This window comes from Hydractinia symbiolongicarpus, chromosome 5 (genome assembly GCF_029227915.1).
Source record: "Hydractinia symbiolongicarpus strain clone_291-10 chromosome 5, HSymV2.1, whole genome shotgun sequence".
Taxonomy (NCBI): Eukaryota; Metazoa; Cnidaria; class Hydrozoa; order Anthoathecata; family Hydractiniidae; genus Hydractinia; species Hydractinia symbiolongicarpus.
The window spans coordinates 14,446,320-14,473,228 of record NC_079879.1 but is presented as its reverse complement, the minus strand read 5'-3'; the positions used below and the strand labels follow the sequence as shown (position 1 = coordinate 14,473,228).

The following is a 26,909-nucleotide window of genomic DNA, read 5'->3' as shown; positions in this document are numbered from 1 at the left end:
ACAGGTGAAACCACGTGATTTGCATGTGAGGCCTTTATTAGACTGCAATAGGCCATATTACAGCATTTTTAGGACTGTGAACGTAGTTAAGAGTGTTGTAGGGCAACGGCGCCAGTGAGAACGACTTGGGACGCTGTAGCGCATTGAGACTGTAAGGAATAGTCCAATGGTAACCTGCACAGGCAAATGGAACCACGTGATTTACGTGTGAGGCCTTTATTAGACTGCCAAAGGCCATATTACAGCCTTTATAGGACAGTGCACGTAGTTAAGATTGTTGTAAAGCAACGGAGCAAATGAGAACGACTTGGGACGTTGTAGCGCATTGAGACTGGAACGACTAGTCCACTGGTAACCTGCACAGGCAGATGGAACCACGTGATTTACGTGTGAGGCCTTTATTAGACTGCAAAAGGCCATATTACAGCCTTTATAGGACTGTGCACGTAGTTAAGAGAGTTCTAAGGCAACTTCGCCAATGAAAACAACTTGGGACGTTGTAGCGCATTAAGAATGGAACGATTAGTCCAATGGTAACCTGCGCAGGCAGGTGAAACTACGTGATTTACGTATGAGGCCTTTATTAGACTGCAAAAGGCCATATTACAGCCTTTATACGACTGTGCACGTAGTTAGGAGTGTTGTAAGGCAACGGCGCTAATGAAAACGACTTGGGACGCTCTAATGCATTGAGACTGAAAGGAATAGTCCAATGGTAACCTGCACAGGCAAATGGAACCACGTGATTTACGTGTGAGGCCTTTATTAGACTGCAAAAGGCGATATTACAGCCTTTATAGGACTCTGCACGTAGTTAAGAGAGTTCTAAGGCAACTTCGCCAATGAAAACAACTTGGGACGTTGTAGCGCATTAAGAATGGAACGATCAGTCCAAAGGTAACCTGCGCAGGCAGGTGATACCACGTGATTTACGTGTGAGGTCTTTATTAGACTGCAAAAGGCCATATTACAGCCTTTATAGGACTCTGCACGTAGTTAGGAGTGTTGTAAGGCAACGACAGTAATGAAAACGACTTGGGACGTTGTAGCGAATTGAGACTGGAAGGACTAGGCCAATGGTAAACTGCGCAGACAGGTGAAACCACGTGATTTGTGTGTGAGGCCTTTATTAGACTGCAAAAGGCCATATTACAGCCTTTTTAGGACTGTGAACGTAGTTAAGAGTGTTGTAGGGCAACGGCGCTAATGAAAACGACTTGGGACGCTGTAGCGCATTGAGACTGTAAGGAATAGTCCAATGGTAACCTGCACAGGCAAATGGAACCACGTGATTTACGTGTGAGGCCTTTATTAGACTGCAAAAGGCGATATTACAGCCTTTATAGGACTCTGCACGTAGTTAAGAGTGTTCTAAGGCAACTTCGCCAGTGAAAACAACTTGGGACGTTGTAGCGCATTGAGACTGGAAGGACTAGGCCAATGGTAACCTGCGCAGGCAGGTGAAACCACGTGATTTACGTATGAGGCCTTTATTAGACTGCAAAAGGCCATATTACAGCCTTTATAGGACTGTGCACGTAGTTAAGAGTGTTCTAAGGCAACTTCGCCAATGAAAACATCTTGGAACGTTGTAGCGCATTGAGACTGGAACGATTAGTCCAAAGGTAACCTGCGCAGGCAGGTGAAATCACGTGATTTGCGTGTAAAGCCTTTATTAGACTGCAAAAGGCGATATTACATCCTTTATAGGACTGTGCACGTAGTTAAGAGTGTTCAAAGGCAACTTCGCCAGTGAAAACAACTTGGGACGTTGTAGCGCATTGAGACTGGAAGGACTAGGCCAATGGTAAACTGCGCAGACAGGTGAAACCACGTGATTTGCGTGTGAGGCCTTTATTAGACTGCAATAGGCCATATTACAGCATTTTTAGGACTGTGAACGTAGTTAAGAGTGTTGTATGGCAACAGCGCCAGTGAAAACGACTTGGGACGCTGTAGCGCATTGAGACTGTAAGGAATAGTCCAATGGTAACCTGCACAGGCAAATGGAACCACGTGATTTACGTGTGAGGCCTTTATTAGACTGCCAAAGGCCATATTACAGCCTTTATAGGACAGTGCACGTAGTTAAGATTGTTGTAAAGCAACGGAGCAAATGAGAACGACTTGGGACGTTGTAGCGCATTGAGACTGGAACGACTAGTCCACTGGTAACCTGCACAGGCAGATGGAACCACGTGATTTACGTGTGAGGCCTTTATTAGACTGCAAAAGGCCATACTACAGCCTTTATAGGACTGTGCACGTAGTTAAGAGAGTTCTAAGGCAACTTCGCCAATGAAAACAACTTAGGACGTTGTAGCGCATTAAGAATGGAACGATTAGTCCAAAGGTAACCTGCGCAGGCAGGTGAAACCACGTGATTTACGTATGAGGCCTTTATTAGACTGCAAAAGGCCATATTACAGCCTTTATACGACTGTGCACGTAGTTAGGAGTGTTGTAAGGCAACGGCGCTAATGAAAACGACTTGGGACGCTCTAATGCATTGAGACTGTAAGGAATAGTCCAATGGTAACCTGCACAGGCAAATGGAACCACGTGATTTACGTGTGAGGCCTTTATTAGACTGCAAAAGGCGATATTACAGCCTTTATAGGACTCTGCACGTAGTTAAGAGAGTTCTAAGGCAACTTCGCCAATGAAAACAACTTGGGACGTTGTAGCGCATAAAGAATGGAACGATCAGTGCAAAGGTAACCTGCACAGGCAGGTGATACCACGTGATTTACGTGTGAGGCCTTTATTAGACTGCAAAAGGCCATATTACAGCCTTTATAGGACTCTGCACGTAGTTAGGAGTGTTGTAAGGCAACGACACTAATGAAAACGACTTGGGACGTTGTAGCGCATTGAGACTGGAAGGACTAGGCCAATGGTAAACTGCGCAGACAGGTGAAACCACGTGATTTGTGTGTGAGGCCTTTATTAGACTGCAAAAGGCCATATTACAGCCTTTATAGGACTGTGCACGTAGTTAAGAGTGTTGTAAGGCAACGGCGATAATGAAAACGACTTGGGACGTTGAAGCGCATTGAGACTGGAAGGAATAGTAAAATGGTAACCTGCACAGGCAAATGGAACCACGTGATTTACGTATGAGGCCTTTATTAGACTGCAAAAGGCCATATTACAGCCTTTATACGACTGTGCACGTAGTTAGGAGTGTTGTAAGGCAACGGCGCTAATGAAAACGACTTGGGACGCTCTAATGCATTGAGACTGTAAGGAATAGTCCATTGGTAACCTGCACAGGCAAATGGAACCACGTGATTTACGTGTGAGGCCTTTATTAGACTGCAAAAGGCGATATTACAGCCTTTATAGGACTGTGCACGTAGTTAAGAGTGTTCTAAGGCAACTTCGCCAATGAAAACTTCTTGGGACGTTGTAGCGCATTGAGACTGGAACGATTAGTCCAAAGGTAACCTGCGCAGGCAGGTGAACTCACGTGATTTACGTGTGAAGCCTATATTAGACTGCAAAGACCATATTACAGCCTTTATAGGACTGTGCACGTAGTTAAGAGTGTTGTAAGGCAACGACACTAATGAAAACGACTTGGGACATTTTAGCGCATTGAGACTGGAAGGACTAGGCCAATGGTAAACTGCACAGACAGGTGGAACCACGTGATTTGCGTGTGAGGCCTTTATTAGACTGCAAAAGGCCATATTACAGCCTTTATAGGACTGTGCACGTAGTTAAGAGTGTTGTAAGGCAACGGCGATAATGAAAACGACTTGGGACGTTGAAGCGCATTGAGACTGTAAGGAATAGTCCAATGGTAACCTGCACAGGCAAATGGAACCACGTGATTTACGTGTGAGGCCTTTATTAGACTGCAAAAGGCGATATTACAGCCTTTATAGGACTGTGCACGTAGTTAAGAGTGTTCTAAGGCAAATTCGCCAATGAAAACATCTTGGGACGTTGTAGCGCATTGAGACTGGAACGATTAGTCCAAAGGTAACCTGCGCAGGCAGGTGAAACCACGTGATTTGCGTGTGAAGCCTTTATTAGACTGCAAAAGGCCATATTACAGCCTTTATAGGACTGTGAACGTAGTTAAGAGTGTTGTAAGGCAACGGCGATAATGAAAACGACTTGGGACGTTGAAGCGCATTGAGACTGGAAGGAATAGTCCAATGGTAACCTGCACAGGCAAATGGAACCACGTGATTTACGTATGAGGCCTTTATTAGACTGCAAAAGGCCATATTACAGCCTTTATACGACTGTGCACGCAGTTAGGAGTGTTGTAAGGCAACGGCGCTAATGAAAACGACTTGAGACGCTGTAGCGCATTGAGACTGTAAGGAATAGTCCAATGGTAACCTGCGCAGGCAGGTGAAACCACGTGATTTGCGTGTGAAGCCTTTATTAGACTGCAAAAGGCGATATTACAGCCTTTATAGGACTGTGCACGTAGTTAAAAGTGTTGCAAGGCAACGGCGCTAATGAAAACGACCTGGGACGTTGTAGCACATTGAGACTGGAACGATTAGTCCAAAGGTAACCTGCGCAGGCATGTGAAACCACGTGATTTACGTGTGAAGCCTTTATTAGACTGCCAAAGGCCATATTACAGCCTTTATAGGACAGTGCACGCAGTTAAGATTGTTGTAAAGCAACGGAGCAAATGAAAACGACTTGGGATGTTGTAGCGCATTGAGACTGGAACGACTAGTCCACTGGTAACCTGCACAGGCAGATGGAACCACGTGATTTACGTGTGAGGCCTTTATTAAGGCTGAAATACACTATCATTTTTCAATGATCATTTTCCAATTATCATTGAAAAATGACAGTGTATACAGAAGAAAATGTCATTTTTTACACTCTCATTTCCAATGATCCTTAAAAATTAAAAGTTGAACATGTTCAACTTTTAATTTTTCAATGACATTTTTTTTCTATTGTTTTAAATCGAATCCATTGTTTTCGCACACGTGTTTGTTGCACGCGATGTAGTTTAGGCGTAAATATAGATAAAAACAAAGATTTGAACAAGTAATTCACCCGAGAATGAAGACGCAAGAAGCAACCGAAAATTTTATTGAGATTTGGAGAAGCCAGCCCAGTTTGTGGGATGTTAAATCCCCTTTCTATAAGGACAGAAACGAGAAGGCAAAAAGTTATGAGATATTCAAAGGTAGACTAGGAATGGAAGGTTTGTGTTATTTCGAATGGTTTGGATGAGAAAAGAAAAACGTGCATGTTTTTATGATCTGTTTTTCTTTTTAGAGAAAGTAGTGAGGAGTAAAATAAATACACTGCGAAGTTATTTCAGCGCAGAATTAAAGAAAGTAAACAACAGCAACAAAAGTGGAGCAGGACGAGATGATGTTTACGAAAGTAAATGGCCATACTTTCAGTCCTTGCTATTCCTACGTGACTCCATCGTCCCAAGAAAAACAACTTCTTCGCTGGTGGGTATAAATTTCAGACAAATTTTTCTTGCCATGGAACAGCACCGGTGGAGTTAAAGTACGCACAAAATTTATCCCTGATATCTTTCGCATCATTTTTGTAGTTGTTGCTTCCAGCGAAATTAATCGACTCCATTCCTCTTTGTGTTTGTGAACGCCATTCACCACTGTGGACGGAACCATTTTCCAAATTTTCAACATCAAATGACCCTGGTGGTGAATACTCTGAGGGTGTTTTCTCACAAAGAAAATTGTGAAGTGCGCAACATGCTAGCGTGACTTTCTCTACATTTTCGGGTGATAGCAACATTGGTGACAAAAAAACGCGAAATCTATTTGCTAATATCCCAAAAGCATTTTCTACTATACGGCGCGCTCTGCTTAATCGGTAGTTGAAAATTCGTTTCTCACGAGATAAGCCTCGAAACGCATAGGGTTTCATGATATATTTTTTTAGCGGAAAAGCATCATCTGCGACTATGACATGTGGTAGTAAATATTCCCCGTTTCCTACTAACCTTTGGGGTGGAATATTGACAACGTTGTCGTGTATGGCTTTTGAAAGTGTAGAATTTTGATACACCCCTCCATCACTAATCCTGCCGTTGCAACCCACATCAACGTAAATAAATTTGTAATTTGCGTCGACAAGGGCGAGCAGAACAATGCTGAAAGTGCCTTTATAATTGAAATAAAACGATCCACTATTTTTTGGCTGCTTTATGACAATGTGCTTGCCATCCATAGAACCAATACAATTTGGAAAGTTCCAAAGTTGTTCATACTGCGACGCGATTTTTCGCCATTCCTCCTCTGTACATGGTGTCTAAACAAATTTATTATAGGAATTTGACTACAATGAAAATACAGCTGACAAGGAGAGTGGGTCACTTCAAAATTCACCAATAACCCTCCAAGAATGGGACATGGAGGATGAAATTGACGTGTGTACAACCGATGTGACATCAACGAAGAAGCCTCTCCAAAAAACGAAAAGTTTCCCCGAAATCTTCAGAAGATCACATGTTGAAGCACGCGATATCAGTTCTTGAAGAAAAACGCGGGAAAACACTGAGTGCAGATGAACTCTACGGTCGCACTCTTGGAGAGAGTCTAAAAGCCATTCCAGACAGAATGCAAAAAGAATACCTTAAAGTGAAAATACAGGAGCTCCTTTTTCAAGCTCAGATGGGATTACTCGCCGTACCCTCTTTCAGAACACCGACCGTTCAATCTCCGATCCCAAGGAACTCTTCAACACATGCCACACAAAGTTACCCACCCTTTGTGTCTCCGCCGTTATCGCCTGTTTTACAGAATATGTACCGACACCCAGTGAAAATATATCAAAACACTTTTCAGAGTCGAGAAAGTTTGTCAGATCTTAATCCAGAAAGTGAGGGCTTACAAAGTGCAGGGTATTAATGTGTGATTGCTTGTTTAGTACGTTTGATAAATTACTGAACGAAATATATATTTACCTTGAGGTATTTTTCTTTTAATCGCATGTAAATAGCTTCGCAAACTTCAGGGATGAACTGTGACAATGTACTTTTGTGAACGCGAAATAAATACTGTAATTCGGCGTAATTTATCCCACATGATAAAAACTTCAAAGTTGCGGCTACTTTGACTTTAGCAGGAATTGGGTCTCGCAAATGCGTTGTTTTTTTCTGAATGTCAACTTCTATGAGATTTAGGAGCTCATCAAAAATATTCGGCGGCATTCTTAAAAATCGCGTATACTCTGCAATTTCCTCTACACGCAGTTCATACATGAGAGTATTGTAGATGCCAAGTTCATTTCGCCTATTTAACCACGGCTTCACCCATACATTTCTTTGCTTTCTTTTCCTACGTTTGGCTCTCTTTTTTGATAAAATATACACAACAACAGCAGCTGCTATTTCTTCTTCAGAGTCCATGTTGCAAAGAAAACATGCTCAAGTTTCATGTTTTTAATGATAGTGTATTCGCGCCAAAATTTGTCATTTTTAATGTCATTGGAATGTATCATTGGAAAATGATCATTGAAAAATGATAGTGTATTTCAGCCTTTAGACTGCAAAAGGCCATATTACAGCCTTTATAGGACTCTGCACGTAGTTAGGAGTGTTGTAAGGCAACGACACTAATGAAAACGACTTGGGACGTTGTAGCGCATTGAGACTGGAAGGACTAGGCCAATGGTAAACTGCGCAGACAGGTGAAACCACGTGATTTGCGTGTGAGGCCTTTATTAGACTGCAAAAGGCGATATTACAGCCTTTATAGGACTGTGCACGTAGTTAAGAGTGTTCTAAGGCAACTTCGCCAGTGAAAACATCTTGGGACGTTGTAGCGCATTGAGACTGGAACGATTAGTCCGAAGGTGACCTGCGCAGGCAGGTGAAACCACGTGATTTACGTGTTAGACCTTTATTAGACTGCCAAAGGCCATATTACAGCCTTTATAGGACAGTGCACGTAGTTAAGATTGTTGTAAAGCAACGGAGCAAATGAAAACGACTTGGGATTTTGTAGCGCATTAAGACTGGAACGACTAGTCAACTGGTAACCTGCACAGGCAGATGGAACCACGTGATTTACGTGTGAGGCCTTTATTAGAGTGCAAAAGGCCATATTACAGCCTTTATAGGACTGTGCACATAGTTAAGAGAGTTCTAAGGCAACTTCGCCAATGAAAACAACTTGGGACGTTGTAGCGCATTAAGAATGGAACGATTAGTCCAAAGGTAACCTCCGCAGGCAGGTGAAACCATGTGATTTACGTGTGAGGCCTTTATTAGACTGCAAAAGGCCATATTACAGCCTTTATAGGACTCTGCACGTAGTTAGGAGTGTTGTAAGGCAACGACACTAATGAAAACGACTTGGGACGTTGAAGCGCATTGAGACTGGAAGGAATAGTACAATGGTAACCTGCACAGGCAAATGGAACCACGTGATTTACGTATGAGGCCTTTATTAGACTGCAAAAGGCCATATTACAGCCTTTATACGACTGTGCACGTAGTTAGGAGTGTTGTAAGGCAACGGCGCTAATGAAAACGACTTGGGACGCTCTAATGTATTGAGACTGTAAGGAATAGTCCAATGGTAACCTGCACAGGCAAATGGAACCACGTGATTTACGTGTGAGGCCTTTATTAGACTGCAAAAGGCGATATTACAGCCTTTATAGGACTCTGCACGTAGTTAAGAGAGTTCTAAGGCAACTTCGCCAATGAAAACAACTTGGGACGTTGAAGCGCATTAAGAATGGAACGATCAGTCCAAAGGTAACCTGCGCAGGCAGGTGATACCACGTGATTTACGTGAGAGGCCTTTATTAGACTGCAAAAGGCCATATTACAGCCTTTATAGGACTCTGCAGTAGTTAGGAGTGTTGTAAGGCAACGGCGATAATGAAAACGACTTGGGACGTTGAAGCGCATTGAGACTGGAAGGAATAGTACAATGGTAACCTGCACAGGCAAACGGAACCACGTGATTTACGTATGAGGCCTTTATTAGACTGCAAAATGCCATATTACAGCCTTTATACGACTGTGCACGTAGTTAGGAGTGTTGTAAGGCAACTGCGCTAATGAAAACGACTTGGGACGCTCCAATGCATTGAGACTGTAAGGAATAGTCCAATGGTTACCTGCACAGGCAAATGGAACCACGTGATTTACGTGTGAGGCCTTTATTAGACTGCAAAAGGCCATATTACAGCCTTTATAGGACTGTGCACGTAGTTAAGAGTGTTCTAAGGCAACTTCGCCAATGAAAACATCTTGGGACGTTGTAGCGCATTGAGACTGGAACGATTAGTCCAAATGTAACCTGCGCAGGCAGGTGAAACTACGTGATTTGCGTGTGAAGCCTTTATTAGACTGCAAAAGGCCATATTACAGCCTTTATAGGACTGTGCACGTAGTTAAAAGTGTTGTAAGGCAACGGCGCTAATGAAAACGACCTGGGACGTTGTAGCACATTGAGACTGGAAGGAATAGTACAATGGTAACCTGCACAGGCAAATTGAACCACGTGATTTTCGTATGAGTCCTTTATTAGACTGCAAAAGGCCATATTACAGCCTTTATACGACTGTGCACGTAGTTAGGAGTGTTGTAAGGCAACGGCGCTAATGAAAACGACTTGGGACGCTCTAATGCATTGAGACTGTAAGGAATAGTCCAATGGTAACCTGCACAGGCAAATGGAATCACGTGATTTACGTGTGAGGCCTTTATTAGACTGCAAAAGGCGATATTACAGCCTTTATAGGACTCTGCACGTAGTTAGGAGTGTTGTAAGGCAACGACACTAATGAAAACGACTTGGGACGTTGTAGCGCATTGAGACTGGAAGGACTAGGCCAATGGTAAACTGCACAGACAGGTGAAACCACGTGATTTGCGTGTGAGGCCTTTATTAGACTGCAAAAGGCCATATTACAGCCTTTATAGGACTGTGCACGTAGTTAAAAGTGTTGTAAGGCAACGGCGCTAATGAAAACGACCTGGGACGTTTTAGCACATTGAGACTGGAACGATTAGTCCAAAGGTAACCTGCGCAGGCAGGTGAACTCACGTGATTTACGTGTGAAGCCTATATTAGACTGCAAAGACCATATTACAGCCTTTATAGGACTGTGCACGTAGTTAAGAGTGTTGTAAGGCAACGACACTAATGAAAACGACTTGGGACGTTTTAGCGCATTGAGACTGGAAGGACTAGGCCAATAGTAAGCTGCGCAGACAGGTGGAACCACGTGATTTCCGTGTGAGGCCTTTATTAGACTGCAAAAGGCAATATTACAGCCTTTATAGGACTGTGAACGTAGTTAAGAGTGTTGTAAGGCAACGGCGATAATGAAAACGACTTGGGACGTTGAAGCGCATTGAGACTGGAAGGAATAGTCCAATGGTAACCTGCACAGGCAAATGGAACCACGTGATTTACGTATGAGGCCTTTATTAGACTGCAAAAGGCCATATTACAGCCTTTATACGACTGTGCACGCAGTTAAGAGTGTTGTAAGGCACCGGCGCTAATGAAAACGACTTGAGACGCTGTAGCGCATTGAGACTGTAAGGAATAGTCCAATGGTAACCTGCGCAGGCAGGAGAAACCACGTGATTTGCGTGTGAAGCCTTTATTAGACTGCAAAAGGCGATATTACAGCCTTTATAGGACTGTGCACGTAGTTAAAAGTGTTGTAAGGCAACGGCGATAATGAAAACGACTTGGAACGTTGAAGCGCATTGAGACTGGAACGATTAGTCCAAAGGTAACCTGCGCAGGCATGTGAACTCACGTGATTTACGTGTGAAGCCTATATTAGACTGCAAAGACCATATTACAGCCTTTATAGGACTGTGCACGTAGTTAAGAGTGTTGTAAGGCAACGACACTAATGAAAACGACTTGGGACGTTGTAGCGCATTGAGACTGGAAGGACTAGGGCATTGGTAAGCTGCGCAGACTGGTGAAACCACGTGATTTGCGTGTGAGGCCTTTATAAGACTGCAAAAGGCCATATTACAGCCTTTATACGACTGTGCACGCAGTTAGGAGTGTTGTAAGGCAACGGCGCTAATGAAAACGACTTGAGACGCTGTAACGCATTGAGCCTGTAAGGAATAGTCCAATGGTAACCTGCGCAGGCAAATGGAACCACGTGATTTACGTGTGAGGCATTTATTAGACTGCAAAAGGCCATATTACAGCCTTTATAGGACTGTGCACGTAGTTAAGAGTGTTCTAAGGCAACTTCGCCAATGAAAACATCTTGGGACGTTGTAGCGCATTGAGACTGGAACGATTAGTCCAAAGGTAACCTGCGCAGGCATGTGAAACCACGTGATTTACGTGTGAAGCCTTTATTAGACTGCCTAAGGCCATATTACAGCCTTTATAGGACAGTGCACGCAGTTAAGATTGTTGTAAAGCAACGGAGCAAATGAAAACGACTTGGGACGTTGTAGCGCATTGAGACTGGAACGACTAGTCCACTGGTAACCTGCACAGGCAGATGGAACCACGTGATTTACGTGTGAGGCCTTTATTAGACTGCAAAAGGCCATATTACAGCCTTTATAGGACTGTGCACGTAGTTAAGAGTGTTGTAAGGCAATGGCGATAATGAAAACGACTTGGGACGTTGAAGCGCATTGAGACTGGAAGGAATAGTACAATGGTAACCTGCACAGGCAAATGGAACCACGTGATTTACGTATGAGGCCTTTATTAGACTGCAAAAGGCCATATTACAGCCTTTATGCGACTGTGCACGTAGTTAAGAGTGTTGTAAGGCAAAAACACGAATGAAAACGACTTAGGACGTTGTAGCGCATTGAGACTGGAAAGACTAGGCCAATGGTAAACTGCGCAGACAGGTGAAACCACGTGATTTGCGTGTAAAGCCTTTAATAGACTACAAAAGGCCATATTACAGCCTTTTTAGGACTGTGAACGTAGTTAAGAGTGTTGTAGGGCAACGGCGCTAATGAAAACGACTTGGGACGCTATAGCGCATTGAGACTGTAAGGAATAGTCCAATGGTAACCTGGACAGGCAAATGGAACCACGTGATTTACGTGTGAGGCCTTTATTAGACTGTAAAAGGCGATATTACAGCCTTTATAGGACTGTGCACGTAGTTAAGAGAGTTCTAAGGCAACGGCGATAATGAAAACGACTTGGGACGTTGAAGCGCATTGAGACTGGAAGGAATAGTACAATGGTAACCTGCACAGGCAAACGGAACCACGTGATTTACGTATGAGGCCTTTATTAGACTGCAAAATGCCATATTACAGCCTTTATACGACTGTGCACGTAGTTAGGAGTGTTGTAAGGCAACTGCGCTAATGAAAACGACTTGGGACGCTCCAATGCATTGAGACTGTAAGGAATAGTCCAATGGTTACCTGCACAGGCAAATGGAACCACGTGATTTACGTGTGAGGCCTTTATTAGACTGCAAAAGGCCATATTACAGCCTTTATAGGACTGTGCACGTAGTTAAGAGTGTTCTAAGGCAACTTCGCCAATGAAAACATCTTGGGACGTTGTAGCGCATTGAGACTGGAACGATTAGTCCAAATGTAACCTGCGCAGGCAGGTGAAACTACGTGATTTGCGTGTGAAGCCTTTATTAGACTGCAAAAGGCCATATTACAGCCTTTATAGGACTGTGCACGTAGTTAAAAGTGTTGTAAGGCAACGGCGCTAATGAAAACGACCTGGGACGTTGTAGCACATTGAGACTGGAAGGAATAGTACAATGGTAACCTGCACAGGCAAATTGAACCACGTGATTTTCGTATGAGTCCTTTATTAGACTGCAAAAGGCCATATTACAGCCTTTATACGACTGTGCACGTAGTTAGGAGTGTTGTAAGGCAACGGCGCTAATGAAAACGACTTGGGACGCTCTAATGCATTGAGACTGTAAGGAATAGTCCAATGGTAACCTGCACAGGCAAATGGAATCACGTGATTTACGTGTGAGGCCTTTATTAGACTGCAAAAGGCGATATTACAGCCTTTATAGGACTCTGCACGTAGTTAGGAGTGTTGTAAGGCAACGACACTAATGAAAACGACTTGGGACGTTGTAGCGCATTGAGACTGGAAGGACTAGGCCAATGGTAAACTGCACAGACAGGTGAAACCACGTGATTTGCGTGTGAGGCCTTTATTAGACTGCAAAAGGCCATATTACAGCCTTTATAGGACTGTGCACGTAGTTAAAAGTGTTGTAAGGCAACGGCGCTAATGAAAACGACCTGGGACGTTTTAGCACATTGAGACTGGAACGATTAGTCCAAAGGTAACCTGCGCAGGCAGGTGAACTCACGTGATTTACGTGTGAAGCCTATATTAGACTGCAAAGACCATATTACAGCCTTTATAGGACTGTGCACGTAGTTAAGAGTGTTGTAAGGCAACGACACTAATGAAAACGACTTGGGACGTTTTAGCGCATTGAGACTGGAAGGACTAGGCCAATAGTAAGCTGCGCAGACAGGTGGAACCACGTGATTTCCGTGTGAGGCCTTTATTAGACTGCAAAAGGCAATATTACAGCCTTTATAGGACTGTGAACGTAGTTAAGAGTGTTGTAAGGCAACGGCGATAATGAAAACGACTTGGGACGTTGAAGCGCATTGAGACTGGAAGGAATAGTCCAATGGTAACCTGCACAGGCAAATGGAACCACGTGATTTACGTATGAGGCCTTTATTAGACTGCAAAAGGCCATATTACAGCCTTTATACGACTGTGCACGCAGTTAAGAGTGTTGTAAGGCACCGGCGCTAATGAAAACGACTTGAGACGCTGTAGCGCATTGAGACTGTAAGGAATAGTCCAATGGTAACCTGCGCAGGCAGGAGAAACCACGTGATTTGCGTGTGAAGCCTTTATTAGACTGCAAAAGGCGATATTACAGCCTTTATAGGACTGTGCACGTAGTTAAAAGTGTTGTAAGGCAACGGCGATAATGAAAACGACTTGGAACGTTGAAGCGCATTGAGACTGGAACGATTAGTCCAAAGGTAACCTGCGCAGGCATGTGAACTCACGTGATTTACGTGTGAAGCCTATATTAGACTGCAAAGACCATATTACAGCCTTTATAGGACTGTGCACGTAGTTAAGAGTGTTGTAAGGCAACGACACTAATGAAAACGACTTGGGACGTTGTAGCGCATTGAGACTGGAAGGACTAGGGCATTGGTAAGCTGCGCAGACTGGTGAAACCACGTGATTTGCGTGTGAGGCCTTTATAAGACTGCAAAAGGCCATATTACAGCCTTTATACGACTGTGCACGCAGTTAGGAGTGTTGTAAGGCAACGGCGCTAATGAAAACGACTTGAGACGCTGTAACGCATTGAGCCTGTAAGGAATAGTCCAATGGTAACCTGCGCAGGCAAATGGAACCACGTGATTTACGTGTGAGGCATTTATTAGACTGCAAAAGGCCATATTACAGCCTTTATAGGACTGTGCACGTAGTTAAGAGTGTTCTAAGGCAACTTCGCCAATGAAAACATCTTGGGACGTTGTAGCGCATTGAGACTGGAACGATTAGTCCAAAGGTAACCTGCGCAGGCATGTGAAACCACGTGATTTACGTGTGAAGCCTTTATTAGACTGCCTAAGGCCATATTACAGCCTTTATAGGACAGTGCACGCAGTTAAGATTGTTGTAAAGCAACGGAGCAAATGAAAACGACTTGGGACGTTGTAGCGCATTGAGACTGGAACGACTAGTCCACTGGTAACCTGCACAGGCAGATGGAACCACGTGATTTACGTGTGAGGCCTTTATTAGACTGCAAAAGGCCATATTACAGCCTTTATAGGACTGTGCACGTAGTTAAGAGTGTTGTAAGGCAATGGCGATAATGAAAACGACTTGGGACGTTGAAGCGCATTGAGACTGGAAGGAATAGTACAATGGTAACCTGCACAGGCAAATGGAACCACGTGATTTACGTATGAGGCCTTTATTAGACTGCAAAAGGCCATATTACAGCCTTTATGCGACTGTGCACGTAGTTAAGAGTGTTGTAAGGCAAAAACACGAATGAAAACGACTTAGGACGTTGTAGCGCATTGAGACTGGAAAGACTAGGCCAATGGTAAACTGCGCAGACAGGTGAAACCACGTGATTTGCGTGTAAAGCCTTTAATAGACTACAAAAGGCCATATTACAGCCTTTTTAGGACTGTGAACGTAGTTAAGAGTGTTGTAGGGCAACGGCGCTAATGAAAACGACTTGGGACGCTATAGCGCATTGAGACTGTAAGGAATAGTCCAATGGTAACCTGGACAGGCAAATGGAACCACGTGATTTACGTGTGAGGCCTTTATTAGACTGTAAAAGGCGATATTACAGCCTTTATAGGACTGTGCACGTAGTTAAGAGAGTTCTAAGGCAACTTCGCCAGTGAAAACATCTTGGGACGTTGTAGCGCATTGAGACTGGAACGATTAGTCCGAAGGTAACCTGCGCAGGCAGGTGAAACCACGTGATTTACGTGTTAGGCCTTTATTAGACTGCCAAAGGCCATATTACAGCCTTTATAGGACAGTGCACGTAGTTAAGATTGTTGTAAAGCAACGGAGCAAATGAAAACAACTTGGGACGTTGTAGCGCATTAAGACTGGAACGACTAGTCCACTGGTAACCTGCACAGGCAGATGGAACCACGTGATTTACGTGTGAGGCCTTTATTAGAGTGCAAAAGGCCATATTACAGCCTTTATAGGACTGTGCACATAGTTAAGAGAGTTCTAAGGCAACTTCGCCAATGAAAACAACTTGGGACGTTGTAGCGCATTAAGAATGGAACGATTAGTCCAAAGGTAACCTGCGCAGGCAGGTGAAGCCATGTGATTTACGTGTGAGGCCTTTATTAGACTGCAAAAGGCCATATTACAGCCTTTATAGGACTCTGCACGTAGTTAGGAGTGTTGTAAGGCAACGACACTAATGAAAACGACTTGGGACGTTGTAGCCCATTGAGACTGGAAGGACTAGGCCAATGGTAAACTGCGCAGACAGGTGAAACCACGTGATTTGCGTGTGAGGCCTTTATTAGACTGCAAAAGGCCATATTACAGCCTTTATAGGACTGCGCACGTAGTTAAGAGTGTTGTAAGGCAACGGCGATAATGAAAACGACTTGGGACGTTGAAGCGCATTGAGACTGGAACGATTAGTCCAAAGGTAACCTGCGCAGGCATGTGAACTCACGTGATTTACGTGTGAAGCCTATATTAGACTGCAAAGACCATATTACAGCCTTTATAGGACTGTGCACGTGGTTAAGAGTATTGTAAGGCAACGAAACTAATGAAAACGACTTGGGACGTTGTAGCGCATTAAGACTGGAAGGACTAGGGCATTGGTAAGCTGCGCAGACAGGTGAAACCACGTGATTTGCGTGTGAGGCCTTTATTAGACTGCAAAAGGCCATTTTACAGCCTTTATAGGACTGTGCACGTAGTTAAGAGTGTTGTAAGGCAACGACACTAATGAAAACGACTTGGGATGTTGTAGCGCATTGAAACTGGAACAACTAGTCCACTGGTAACCTGCACAGGCAGATGGAACCACGTGATTTACATGTGAGGCCTTTATTAGACTGCAAAAGGCCATATTACAGCCTTTATACGACTCTGCACGTAGTTAAGAGTGTTGTAAGGCAACGACACTAATGAAAACGACTTGGGACGTTGTAGCGCATTGTGACTGGAAGGACTAGGCCAATGGTAAACTGCGCAGACAGGTGAAACCACGTGATTTGCGTGTGAGGCCTTTATTAGACTACAAAAGGCCATATTACAGCCTTTTTAGGACTGTGAACGTAGTTAAGAGTGTTGTAGGGCAACGGCGCCAGTGAAAACGACTTGGGACGCTGTAGCGCATTGAGACTGTAAGGAAAAGTCCAATGGTAACCTGCACAGGCAAATGGAACCACGTGATTTACGTGTGAGGCCTTTATTAGACTGCCAAAGGCCATATTACAGCCTTTATAGGACAGTGCACGTAGTTAAGATTGTTGTAAAGCAACGGAGCAAATGAGAACGACTTGGGACGTTGTAGCGCATTGAGACTGGAACGACTAGTCCACTGGTAACCTGCACAAGCATATAGAACCACGTGATTTACGTGTGAGGCCTTTATTAGACTGCAAAAGGCCATATTACAGCCTTTATAGGACTGTGCACGTAGTTAAGAGAGTTCTAAGGCAACTTTGCCAATGAAAACAACTTGGGACGTTGTAGCGCATTAAGAATGGAACGATTAGTCCAAAGGTAACCTGCCCAGGCAGGTGAAACCACGTGATTTACGTATGAGGCCTTTATTAGACTGCAAAAGGCCATATTACAGCCTTTATACGACTGTGCACGTAGTTAGGAGTGTTGTAAGGAAACGGCGCTAATGAAAACGACTTGGCACGCTCTAATGCATTGAGACTGTAAGGAATAGTCCAATGGTAACCTGCACAGGCAAATGGAACCACGTGATTTACGTGTGAGGCCTTTATTAGACTGCAAAAGGCGATATTACAGCCTTTATAGGATTTTACACGTAGTTAAGAGTGTTGTAAAGCAACGGCGCTAATGAAAACGACTTGGGACGTTGTAGCACATGGAGACTGGAACGATTAGTCCAAAGGTAACCTGCGCAGGCATGTGAACTCACGTGATTTACGTGTGAAGCCTATTATAGACTGCAAAGACCATATTACAGCCTTTATAGGACTGTGCACGTAGTTAAGAGTGTTGTAAGGCAACGACACTAATGAAAACGACTTGGGACGTTGTAGCGCATTGATACTGGAAGGACTAGGGCAATGGTAAGCTGCGCAGACAGGTGAAACCACGTGATTTGCGTGTGAGGCCTTTATTAGACTGCAAAAGTCCATATTACAGACTTTATAGGACTGTGAACGTAGTTAAGAGTGTTGTAAGTCAACTTCGCCAATGAAAACATCTTGGGACGTTGTAGCGCATTGAGACTGGAACGATTAGTCCAAAGGTAACCTGCGCAGGCAGGTGAAACCACGTGATTTACGTGTGAGGCATTTATTAAACTGCAAAAGGCCATATTACAGCCTTTATAGGATTTTACACGTAGTTAAGAGTGTTGTAAAGCAACGGCGCTAATGAAAACGACTTGGAACGTTGTAGCACATTGAGACTGGAACGATTAGTCCAAAGGTAACCTGCGCAGGCAGGTGAAATCACGTGATTTACGTGTGAAGCCTTTATTAGACTGCAAAGGCCATATTACAGCCTTTATAGGATTATGCACGTAGTTAAGAGTGTTGTAAAGCAACGGCGCTAATGAAAACGACTTGGGACGTTGTAGCACATTGAGACTGGAACGATTAGTGTAAAGGTAACCTGCGCAGGCATGTGAACTCACGTGATTTACGTGTGAAGCCTATATTTGACTGCAAAGACCATATTACAGCCTTTATAGGACTGTGCACGTAGTTAAGAGTGTTGTAAGGCAACGACACTAATGAAAACGACTTGGGACGTTGTAGCGCATTGAGACTGGAAGAAGTAGGGCAATGGTAAGCTGCGCAGACAGGTGAAACCACGTGATTTGAGTGTGAGGCCTTTATTAGACTACAAAAGGCCATATTACAGCCTTTTTAGGACTGTGAACGTAGTTAAGAGTGTTGTAGGGCAACGGCGCTAATGAAAACGACTTGGGACCCTGTAGCGCATTAAGACTGTAAGGAATAGTCCAATGGAAACCTGCACAGGCAAATGGAACCACGTGATTTACGTGTGAGGCCTTTATTAGACTGCAAAAGGCGATATTACAGCCTTTATAGGACTGTGCACGTAGTTAAGAGTGTTCTAAGGCAACTTCGCCAGTGAAAACAACTTGGGACGTTGTAGCGCATTGAGACTGGAAGGACTAGGCCAATGGTAAACTGCGCAGACAGGTGAAACCACGTGATTTGCGTGTGAGGCCTTTATTAGACTGCAATAGGCCATATTACAGCATTTTTAGGACTGTGAACGTAGTTAAGAGTGTTGTAGGGCAACGGCGCCAGTGAAAACGACTTGGGACGCTGTAGCGCATTGAGACTGTAAGGAATAGTCCAATGGTAACCTGCACAGGCAAATGGAACCACGTGATTTTCGTGTGAGGCCTTTATTAGACTGCCAAAGGCCATATTACAGCCTTTATAGGACAGTGCACGTAGTTAAGATTGTTGTAAAGCAACGGAGCAAATGAAAACGACTTGGGACGTTGTAGCGCATTGAGACTGGAACGACTAGTCCACTGGTAACCTGCACAGGCAGATGGAATCACGTGATTTACGTGTGAGGCCTTTATTAGACTGCAAAAGGCCATATTACAGCCTTTATAGTTAAGAGAGTTCTAAGGCAATTTCGCTAATGAAAACAACTTGGGACGTTGTAGCGCATTAAGAATGGAACGATTAGTCCAAAGGTAAACTGCGCAGGCAGGTGAAACCACGTGATTTACGTATGAGGCCTTTATTAGACTGCAAAAGGCCATATTACAGCCTTTATACGACTGTGCACGTAGTTAGGAGTGTTGTAGGGCAACGGCGCTAATGAAAACGACTTGGGACGCTCTAATGCATTGAGACTGTAAGGAATAGTCCAATGGTAACCTGCACAGGCAAATGGAACCACGTGATTTACGTGTGAGGCCTTTATTAGACTGCAAAAGGCGATATTACAGACTTTATAGGACTGTGCACGTAGTTAAGAGTGTTCTAAGGCAACTTCGCCAATGAAAACATCTTGGGACGTTGTAGCGCATTGAGACTGGAACGATTAGTCCAAAGGTAACCTGCGCAGGCAGGTGAAACCACGTGATTTGCGTGTGAAGCCTTTATTAGACTGCAAAAGGCCATATTACAGCCTTTATAAGACTGTGCACGTAGTTAAAAGTGTTGTAAGGCAACGGCGCTAATGAAAACGACCTGGGACGTTGTAGCACATTGAGACTTGAAGGACTAGGCCAATGGTAACTTGCGCAGGCAAATGGAACCACGTGATTTACGTGTGAGGCATTTATTAGACTGCAAAAGGCCATATTACAGCCTTTATAGGATTTTACACGTAGTTAAGAGTGTTGTAAAGCAACGGCGCTAATGAAAACGACTTGGGACGTTGTAGCACATTGACACTGGAACGATTAGTCCAAAGGTAACCTGCGCAGGCATGTGAACTCACGTGATTTACGTGTGAAGCCTATATTAGACTGCAAAGACCATATTACAGCCTTTATAGGACTGTGCACGTAGTTGAGAGTGTTGTAAGGCAACAACACTAATGAAAACGACTTGGGACGTTGCAGCGCATTGAGACTGGAAGGAAGAGTCCAATGGTAACCTGCACAGGCATATGGAACCACGTGATTTACGTGTGAAGCCTTTATTAGACTGCAAAAGGCCATATTATAGCCTTTATAGGACTGTGCACGTAGTTGAAAGTGTTGTAAGGCAACGGCGCTATTGAAAACGACCTGGGACGTTGTAGCACATTGAGACTTGAGGGACTAGGCCAATGGTAACTTGCGCAGTCAAATGGAACCACGTGATTTACGTGTGAGGCATTTATTAGACTGCAAAAGGCCATATTACAGCCTTTATAGGACTGTGCACGTAGTTAAGAGTGTTCTAAGGCAACTTCGCCAATGAAAACATCTTGGGACGTTGTAGCGCATTGAGACTGGAACGATTAGTCCAAAGGTAACCTGCGCAGGCAGGTGAAACCACGTGATTTACGTGTGAAGCCTTTATTAGACTGCAAAAGGCCATATTACAGCCTTTATAGGACTGTGCATGTTGTTAAAAGTGTTGTAAGGCAACGGCGCTACTAAAAAAGACCTGGGACGTTGTAGTACATTGAGACTTGAAGGATTAGGCCAATGGTAACTTGCACAGGCAGGTGAAATCACGTGATTTACGTGTGAAGCCTTTGTTAGACTGCAAAGACCATATTACAGCCTTTATACGACTGTGCACGTACTTAAGAGTGCTGTAAGGCAACGGCGCTAATGAAAACGACTTGGGACGCTGTAGCGCATTGAGACTGTAAGGAATAGTCCAATGGTAACCTGCACAGGCAAATGGAACCACTTGATTTACGTGTGAGGCCTTTATTAGACTGCAAAGACCATATTACAGCCTTTATAGGACTGTGCACGTAGTTAAGAGTGTTGTAAGGCAACGACACTAATGAAAACGACTTGGGACGTTGTAGCGCATTGAGACTGGAACGATTAGTCCAAAGGTAACCTGCGCAGGCAGGTGAAACCACGTGATTTACGTATGAGGCATTTATTAGACTGCAAAAGGCCATATTACAGCCTTTATAGGATTTTACACGTAGTTAAGAGTGTTGTAAAGCAACGGCGCTAATGAAAACGACTTGGGACGTTGTAGCACATTGAGACTGGAACGATTAGTCCAAAGGTAACCTGCGCAGGCAGGTGAAATCACGTGATTTACGTGTGAAGCCTTTATTAGACTGCAAAGGCCATATTACAGCCTTTATAGGATTATGCACGTAGTTAAGAGTGTTGTAAAGCAACGGCGCTAATGAAAACGACTTGGGACGTTGTAGCACATTGAGACTGGAACGATTAGTCCAAAGGTAACCTGCGCAGGCATGTGAACTCACGTGATTTACGTGTGAAGCCTATATTTTACTGCAAAGACCATATTACAACCTTTATAGGACTGTGCACGTAGTTAAGAGTGTTGTAAGGCAACGACACTAATGAAAACGACTTGGGACGTTGTAGCGCATTGAGACTGGAAGAAGTAGGGCAATGGTAAGCTGCGCAGACAGGTGAAACCACGTGATTTGCGTGTGAGGCATTTATTAGACTGCAAAAGGCCATATTACAGCCTTTATAGGACTGTGAACGTAGTTAAGAGTGTTGTAAGTCAACGGCGATAATGAAAACGACTTGGGACGTTGAAGCGCAAAGAGACTGGAAGGAAGAGTCCAATGGTAACCTGCACAGGCATATGGAACCACGTGATTTACGTGTAAGGACTTTATTAGACTGCAAAAGGCGATATTACAGCCTTTATAGGACTGTGCACGTAGTTAAGAGTGTTGTAAGGCAACTTCGCCAATGAAAACATCTTGGGACGCTGTAGCACATTGAGACTGGAACGATTAGTCCAAAGGTAACCTGCGCAGGCAAGTGAAATCACGTGATTTACGTGTGAAGCCTTTATTAGACTGCAAAGACCATATTACAGCCTTTATAGGACTGTGCACGTAGTTAAGAGTGTTGTAAGGCAACGACACTAATGAAAACGACTTGGGACGTTGTAGCGCATTGAGACTGGAAGAAGTAGGGCAATGGTAAGCTGCGCAGACAGGTGAAACCACGTGATTTGCGTGTAAGGCATTTATTAGACTGCAAAAGGCCATATTACAGCCTTTATAGGACTGTGAACGTAGTTAAGAGTGTTGTAAGTCAACGGCGCTAATGAAAACGACTTGGGACGTTGTAGCACATTGAGACTGGAACGATTAGTCCAAAGGTAACCTGCGCAGGCAGGTGAAATCACGTGATTTACGTGTGAAGCCTTTATTAGACTGGAAAGGCCATATTACAGCCTTTATAAGATTATGCACGTAGTTAAGAGTTTTGTAAAGCAACGGCGCTAATGAAAACGACTTGGGACGTTGTAGCACATTGAGACTGGAACGATTAGTCCAAAGGTAACCTGCGCAGGCATGTGAACTCACGTGATTTACGTGTGAAGCCTATATTTGACTGCAAAGACCATATTACAGCCTTTATAGGACTGTGCACGTAGTTAAGAGTGTTGTAAGGCAACGACACTAATGAAAACGACTTGGGACGTTGTAGCGCATTGAGACTGGAAGAAGTAGGGCAATGGTAACCTGCGCAGGCAAGTGAAATCACCTGATTTACGAGTGAAGCCTTTATTAGACTGCAAAGACCATATTACAGACTTTATAGGACTGTGCACGTAGTTAAGAGTGTTGTAAGGCAACGGCGATAATGAAAACGACTTGCGACGTTGAAGCGCAAAGAGACTGGAAGGAAGAGTCCAATGGTAAACTGCACAGGCATATGGAACCACGTGATTTACGTGTGAGGCCTTTATTAGACTGCAAAGACCATATTACAGCCTTTATAGGACTGTGCACGTAGTTAAGAGTGTTGTAAGGCAACGGCGCTAATGAAAACGACTTGAGACGCTGTAGCGCATTGAGACTGTAAGGAATAGTCCAATGGTAACCTGCACAGGCAAATGGAACCACGTGATTTACGTGTGAGGCCTTTATTAGACTGCAAAAGGCGATATTACAGCCTTTATAGGACTGTGCACGTAGTTAAGAGTGTTCTAAGGCAACTTCGCCAATGAAAACATCTTGGGACGTTGTAGCGCATTGAGACTGGAACGATTAGTCCAAAGGTAACCTGCGCAGGCAGGTGAAACCACGTGATTTGCGTGTGAAGCCTTTAATAGACTGCAAAAGGCCATATTATAGCCTTTATAGGACTGTGCACGTAGTTGAAAGTGTTGTAAGGCAACGGCGCTAATGAAAACGACCTGGGACGTTGTAGCACATTGAGACTGGAAGGACTAGGGCAATGGTAAGCTGCGCAGACAGGTGAAACCACGTGATTTGTGTGTGAGGCCTTTATTAGACTGCAAAAGGCCATATTACAGCCTTTATAGGACTGTGCACGTAGTTAAGAGTGTTCTAAGGCAACTTCGCCAATGAAAACATCTTGGGACGTTGTAGCGCATTGAGACTGGAACGATTAGTCCAAAGGTAACCTGCGCAGGCAGGTGAAACCACGTGATTTGCGTGTGAAGCCTTTAATAGACTGCAAAAGGCCATATTATAGCCTTTATAGGACTGTGCACGTAGTTGAAAGTGTTGTAAGGCAACGGCGCTAATGAAAACGACCTGGGACGTTGTAGCACATTGAGACTGGAAGGACTAGGGCAATGGTAAGCTGCGCAGACAGGTGAAACCACGTGATTTGTGTGTGAGGCCTTTATTAGACTGCAAAAGGCCATATTACAGCCTTTATAGGACTGTGAACGTAGTTAAGAGTGTTGTAAGTCAACCGCGACAATGAAAACGACTTGGAACGTTGAAGCGCAAAGAGACTGGAAGGAAGAAACCAATGGTAACCTGCACAGGCATATGGAACCACGTGATTTACGTGTGAGGCCTTTATTAGACTGCAAAAGGCGATATTACAGCCTTTATAGGACTGTGCACGTAGTTAAGAGTGTTGTAAGGCAACTTCGCCAATGAAAACATCTTGGGACGTTGTAGCACATTGAGACTGGAACGATTAGTCCAAAGGTAACCTGCCCAGGCAAGTGAAATCACGTGATTTACGTGTGAAGCCTTTATTAGACTGCAAAGACCATATTACAGCCTTTATAGGACTGTGCACGTAGTTAAGAGTGTTGTAAGGCAACGGCGCTAATGAAAACGACTTGAGACGCTGTAGCGCATTGAGACTGTAAGGAATAGTCCAATGGTAACCTGCACAGGCAAATGGAACCACGTGATTTACGTGTGAGGCCTTTATTAGACTGCAAAAGGCGATATTACAGCCTTTATAGGACTGTGCACGTAGTTACGAGTGTTCTAAGGCAACTTCGCCAATGAAAACATCTTGGGACATTGTAGCGCATTGAGACTGGAACAATTAGTCCAAAGGTAACCTGCGCAGGCAGGTGAAACCACGTGATTTGCGTGTGAAGCCTTTATTAGACTGCAAAAGGCCATATTATAGCCTTTATAGGACTGTGCACGTAGTTGAAAGTGTTGTAAGGCAACGGCGCTAATGAAAACGACCTGGGACGTTGTAGCACATTGAGACTTGAGGGACTAGGCCAATGGTAACTTGCGCAGGCAAATGGAACCACGTGATTTACGTGTGAGGCATTTATTAGACTGCAAAAGGCCATATTACAGCCTTTATAGGACTGTGCACGTAGTTAAGAGTGTTCTAAGGCAACTTCGCCAATGAAAACATCTTGGGACGTTGTAGCGCATTGAGACTGGAACGATTAGTCCAAAGGTAACCTGCGCAGGCAGGTGAAACCACGTGATTTACGTGTGAAGCCTTTATTAGACTGCAAAAGGCCATATTACAGCCTTTATAGGACTGTGCATGTTGTTAAAAGTGTTGTAAGGCAACGGCGCTAATAAAAACGACCTGGGACGTTGTAGCACATTGAGACTTGAAGGATTAGGCCAATAGTAACTTGCACAGGCAGGTGAAATCACGTGATTTACGTGTGAAGCCTTTATTAGACTGCAAAGACCATATTACATCCTTTATACGACTGTGCACGTAGTTAAGAGTGTTGTAAGGCAACGGCGCTAATGAAAACGACTTGGGACGCTGTAGCGCATTGAGACTGTAAGGAATAGTCCAATGGTAACCTGCACAGGCAAATGGAACCACTTGATTTACGTGTGAGGCCTTTATTAGACTGCAAAGACCATATTACAGCCTTTATAGGACTGTCCACGTAGTTAAGAGTGTTGAAAGGCAACGACACTAATAAAAACGACTTGGGACGTTGTAGCGCATTGAGACTGGAACGATTAGTCCAAAGGTAACCTGCGCAGGCAGGTGAAACCACGTGATTTACGTGTGAGGCATTTATTAGACTGCAAAAGGCCATATTACAGCCTTTATAGGATTTTACACGTAGTTAAGAGTGTTGTAAAGCAACGGCGCTAATGAAAACGACTTGGGACGTTGTAGCACATTGAGACTGGAACGATTAGTCCAAAGGTAACCTGCGCAGGCAGGTGAAATCACGTGATTTACGTGTGAAGCCTTTATTAGACTGCAAAGGCCATATTACAGCCTTTATAGGATTATGCACGTAGTTAAGAGTGTTGTAAAGCAACGGCGCTAATGAAAACGACTTGGGACGTTGTAGCACATTGAGACTGGAACGATTAGTCCAAAGGTAACCTGCGCAGGCATGTGAACTCACGTGATTTACGTGTGAAGCCTATAATTGACTGCAAAGACCATATTACAGCCTTTATAGGACTGTGCACGTAGTTAAGAGTGTTGTAAGGCAACGACACTAATGAAAACGACTTGGGACGTTGTAGCGCATTGAGACTGGAAGAAGTAGGGCAATGGTAAGCTGCGCAGACAGGTGAAACCACGTGACTTGCGTGTGAGGCCTTTATTAGACTGCAAAAGGCCATATTACAGCCTTTATAGGACTGTGAACGTAGTTAAGAGTGTTGTAAGTCAACGGCGATAATGAAAACGACTTGGGACGTTGAAGCGCAAAGAGACTGGAACGATTAGTCCAAAGGTAACCTGCGCAGGCAAGTGAAATCACGTGATTTACGTGTGAAGCCTTTATTAGACTGCAAAGACCATATTACAGCCTTTATAGGACTGTGCACGTAGTTAAGAGTGTTGTAAGGCAACGGCGATAATGAAAACGACTTGGGACGTTGAAGCGCAAAGAGACTGGAAGGAAGAGTCCAATGGTAACCTGCACAGGCATATGGAACCACGTGATTTACGTGTGAGGCCTTTATTAGACTGCAAAGACCATATTACAGCCTTTATAGGACTGTGCACGTAGTTAAGAGTGTTGTAAGGCAACGGCGCTAATGAAAACGACTTGAGACGCTGCAGCGCATTGAGACTGTAAGGAATAGTCCAATGGTAACCTGCACAGACGAATGGAACCACGTGATTTACGTGTGAGGCCTTTATTAGACTGCAAAAGGCGATATTACAGCCTTTATAGGACTGTGCACGTAGTTAAGAGTGTTCTAAGGCAACTTCGCCAATGAAAACATCTTGGGACGTTGCAGCGCATTGAGACTGGAACGATTAGTCCAAAGGCAACCTGCGCAGGC

At 44.1% G+C, this 26,909-nt stretch overlaps 1 protein-coding gene across 1 annotated transcript; it reads right to left on the bottom strand.

Annotated features, from left to right (window-relative positions):
- Window positions 1–5,466: 5,466 nt before the first annotated feature.
- LOC130645981 (uncharacterized) lies at window positions 5,467–6,419 on the bottom strand. Its single transcript, XM_057452111.1, has 2 exons — window positions 6,357–6,419; window positions 5,467–6,279 (listed from the first exon to the last, which is right to left on the bottom strand). The coding sequence occupies exons 1-2, from the start codon at window positions 6,417–6,419 to the stop codon at window positions 5,467–5,469; spliced, it is 876 nt and encodes a 291-aa protein (XP_057308094.1).
- Window positions 6,420–26,909: the final 20,490 nt, after the last annotated feature.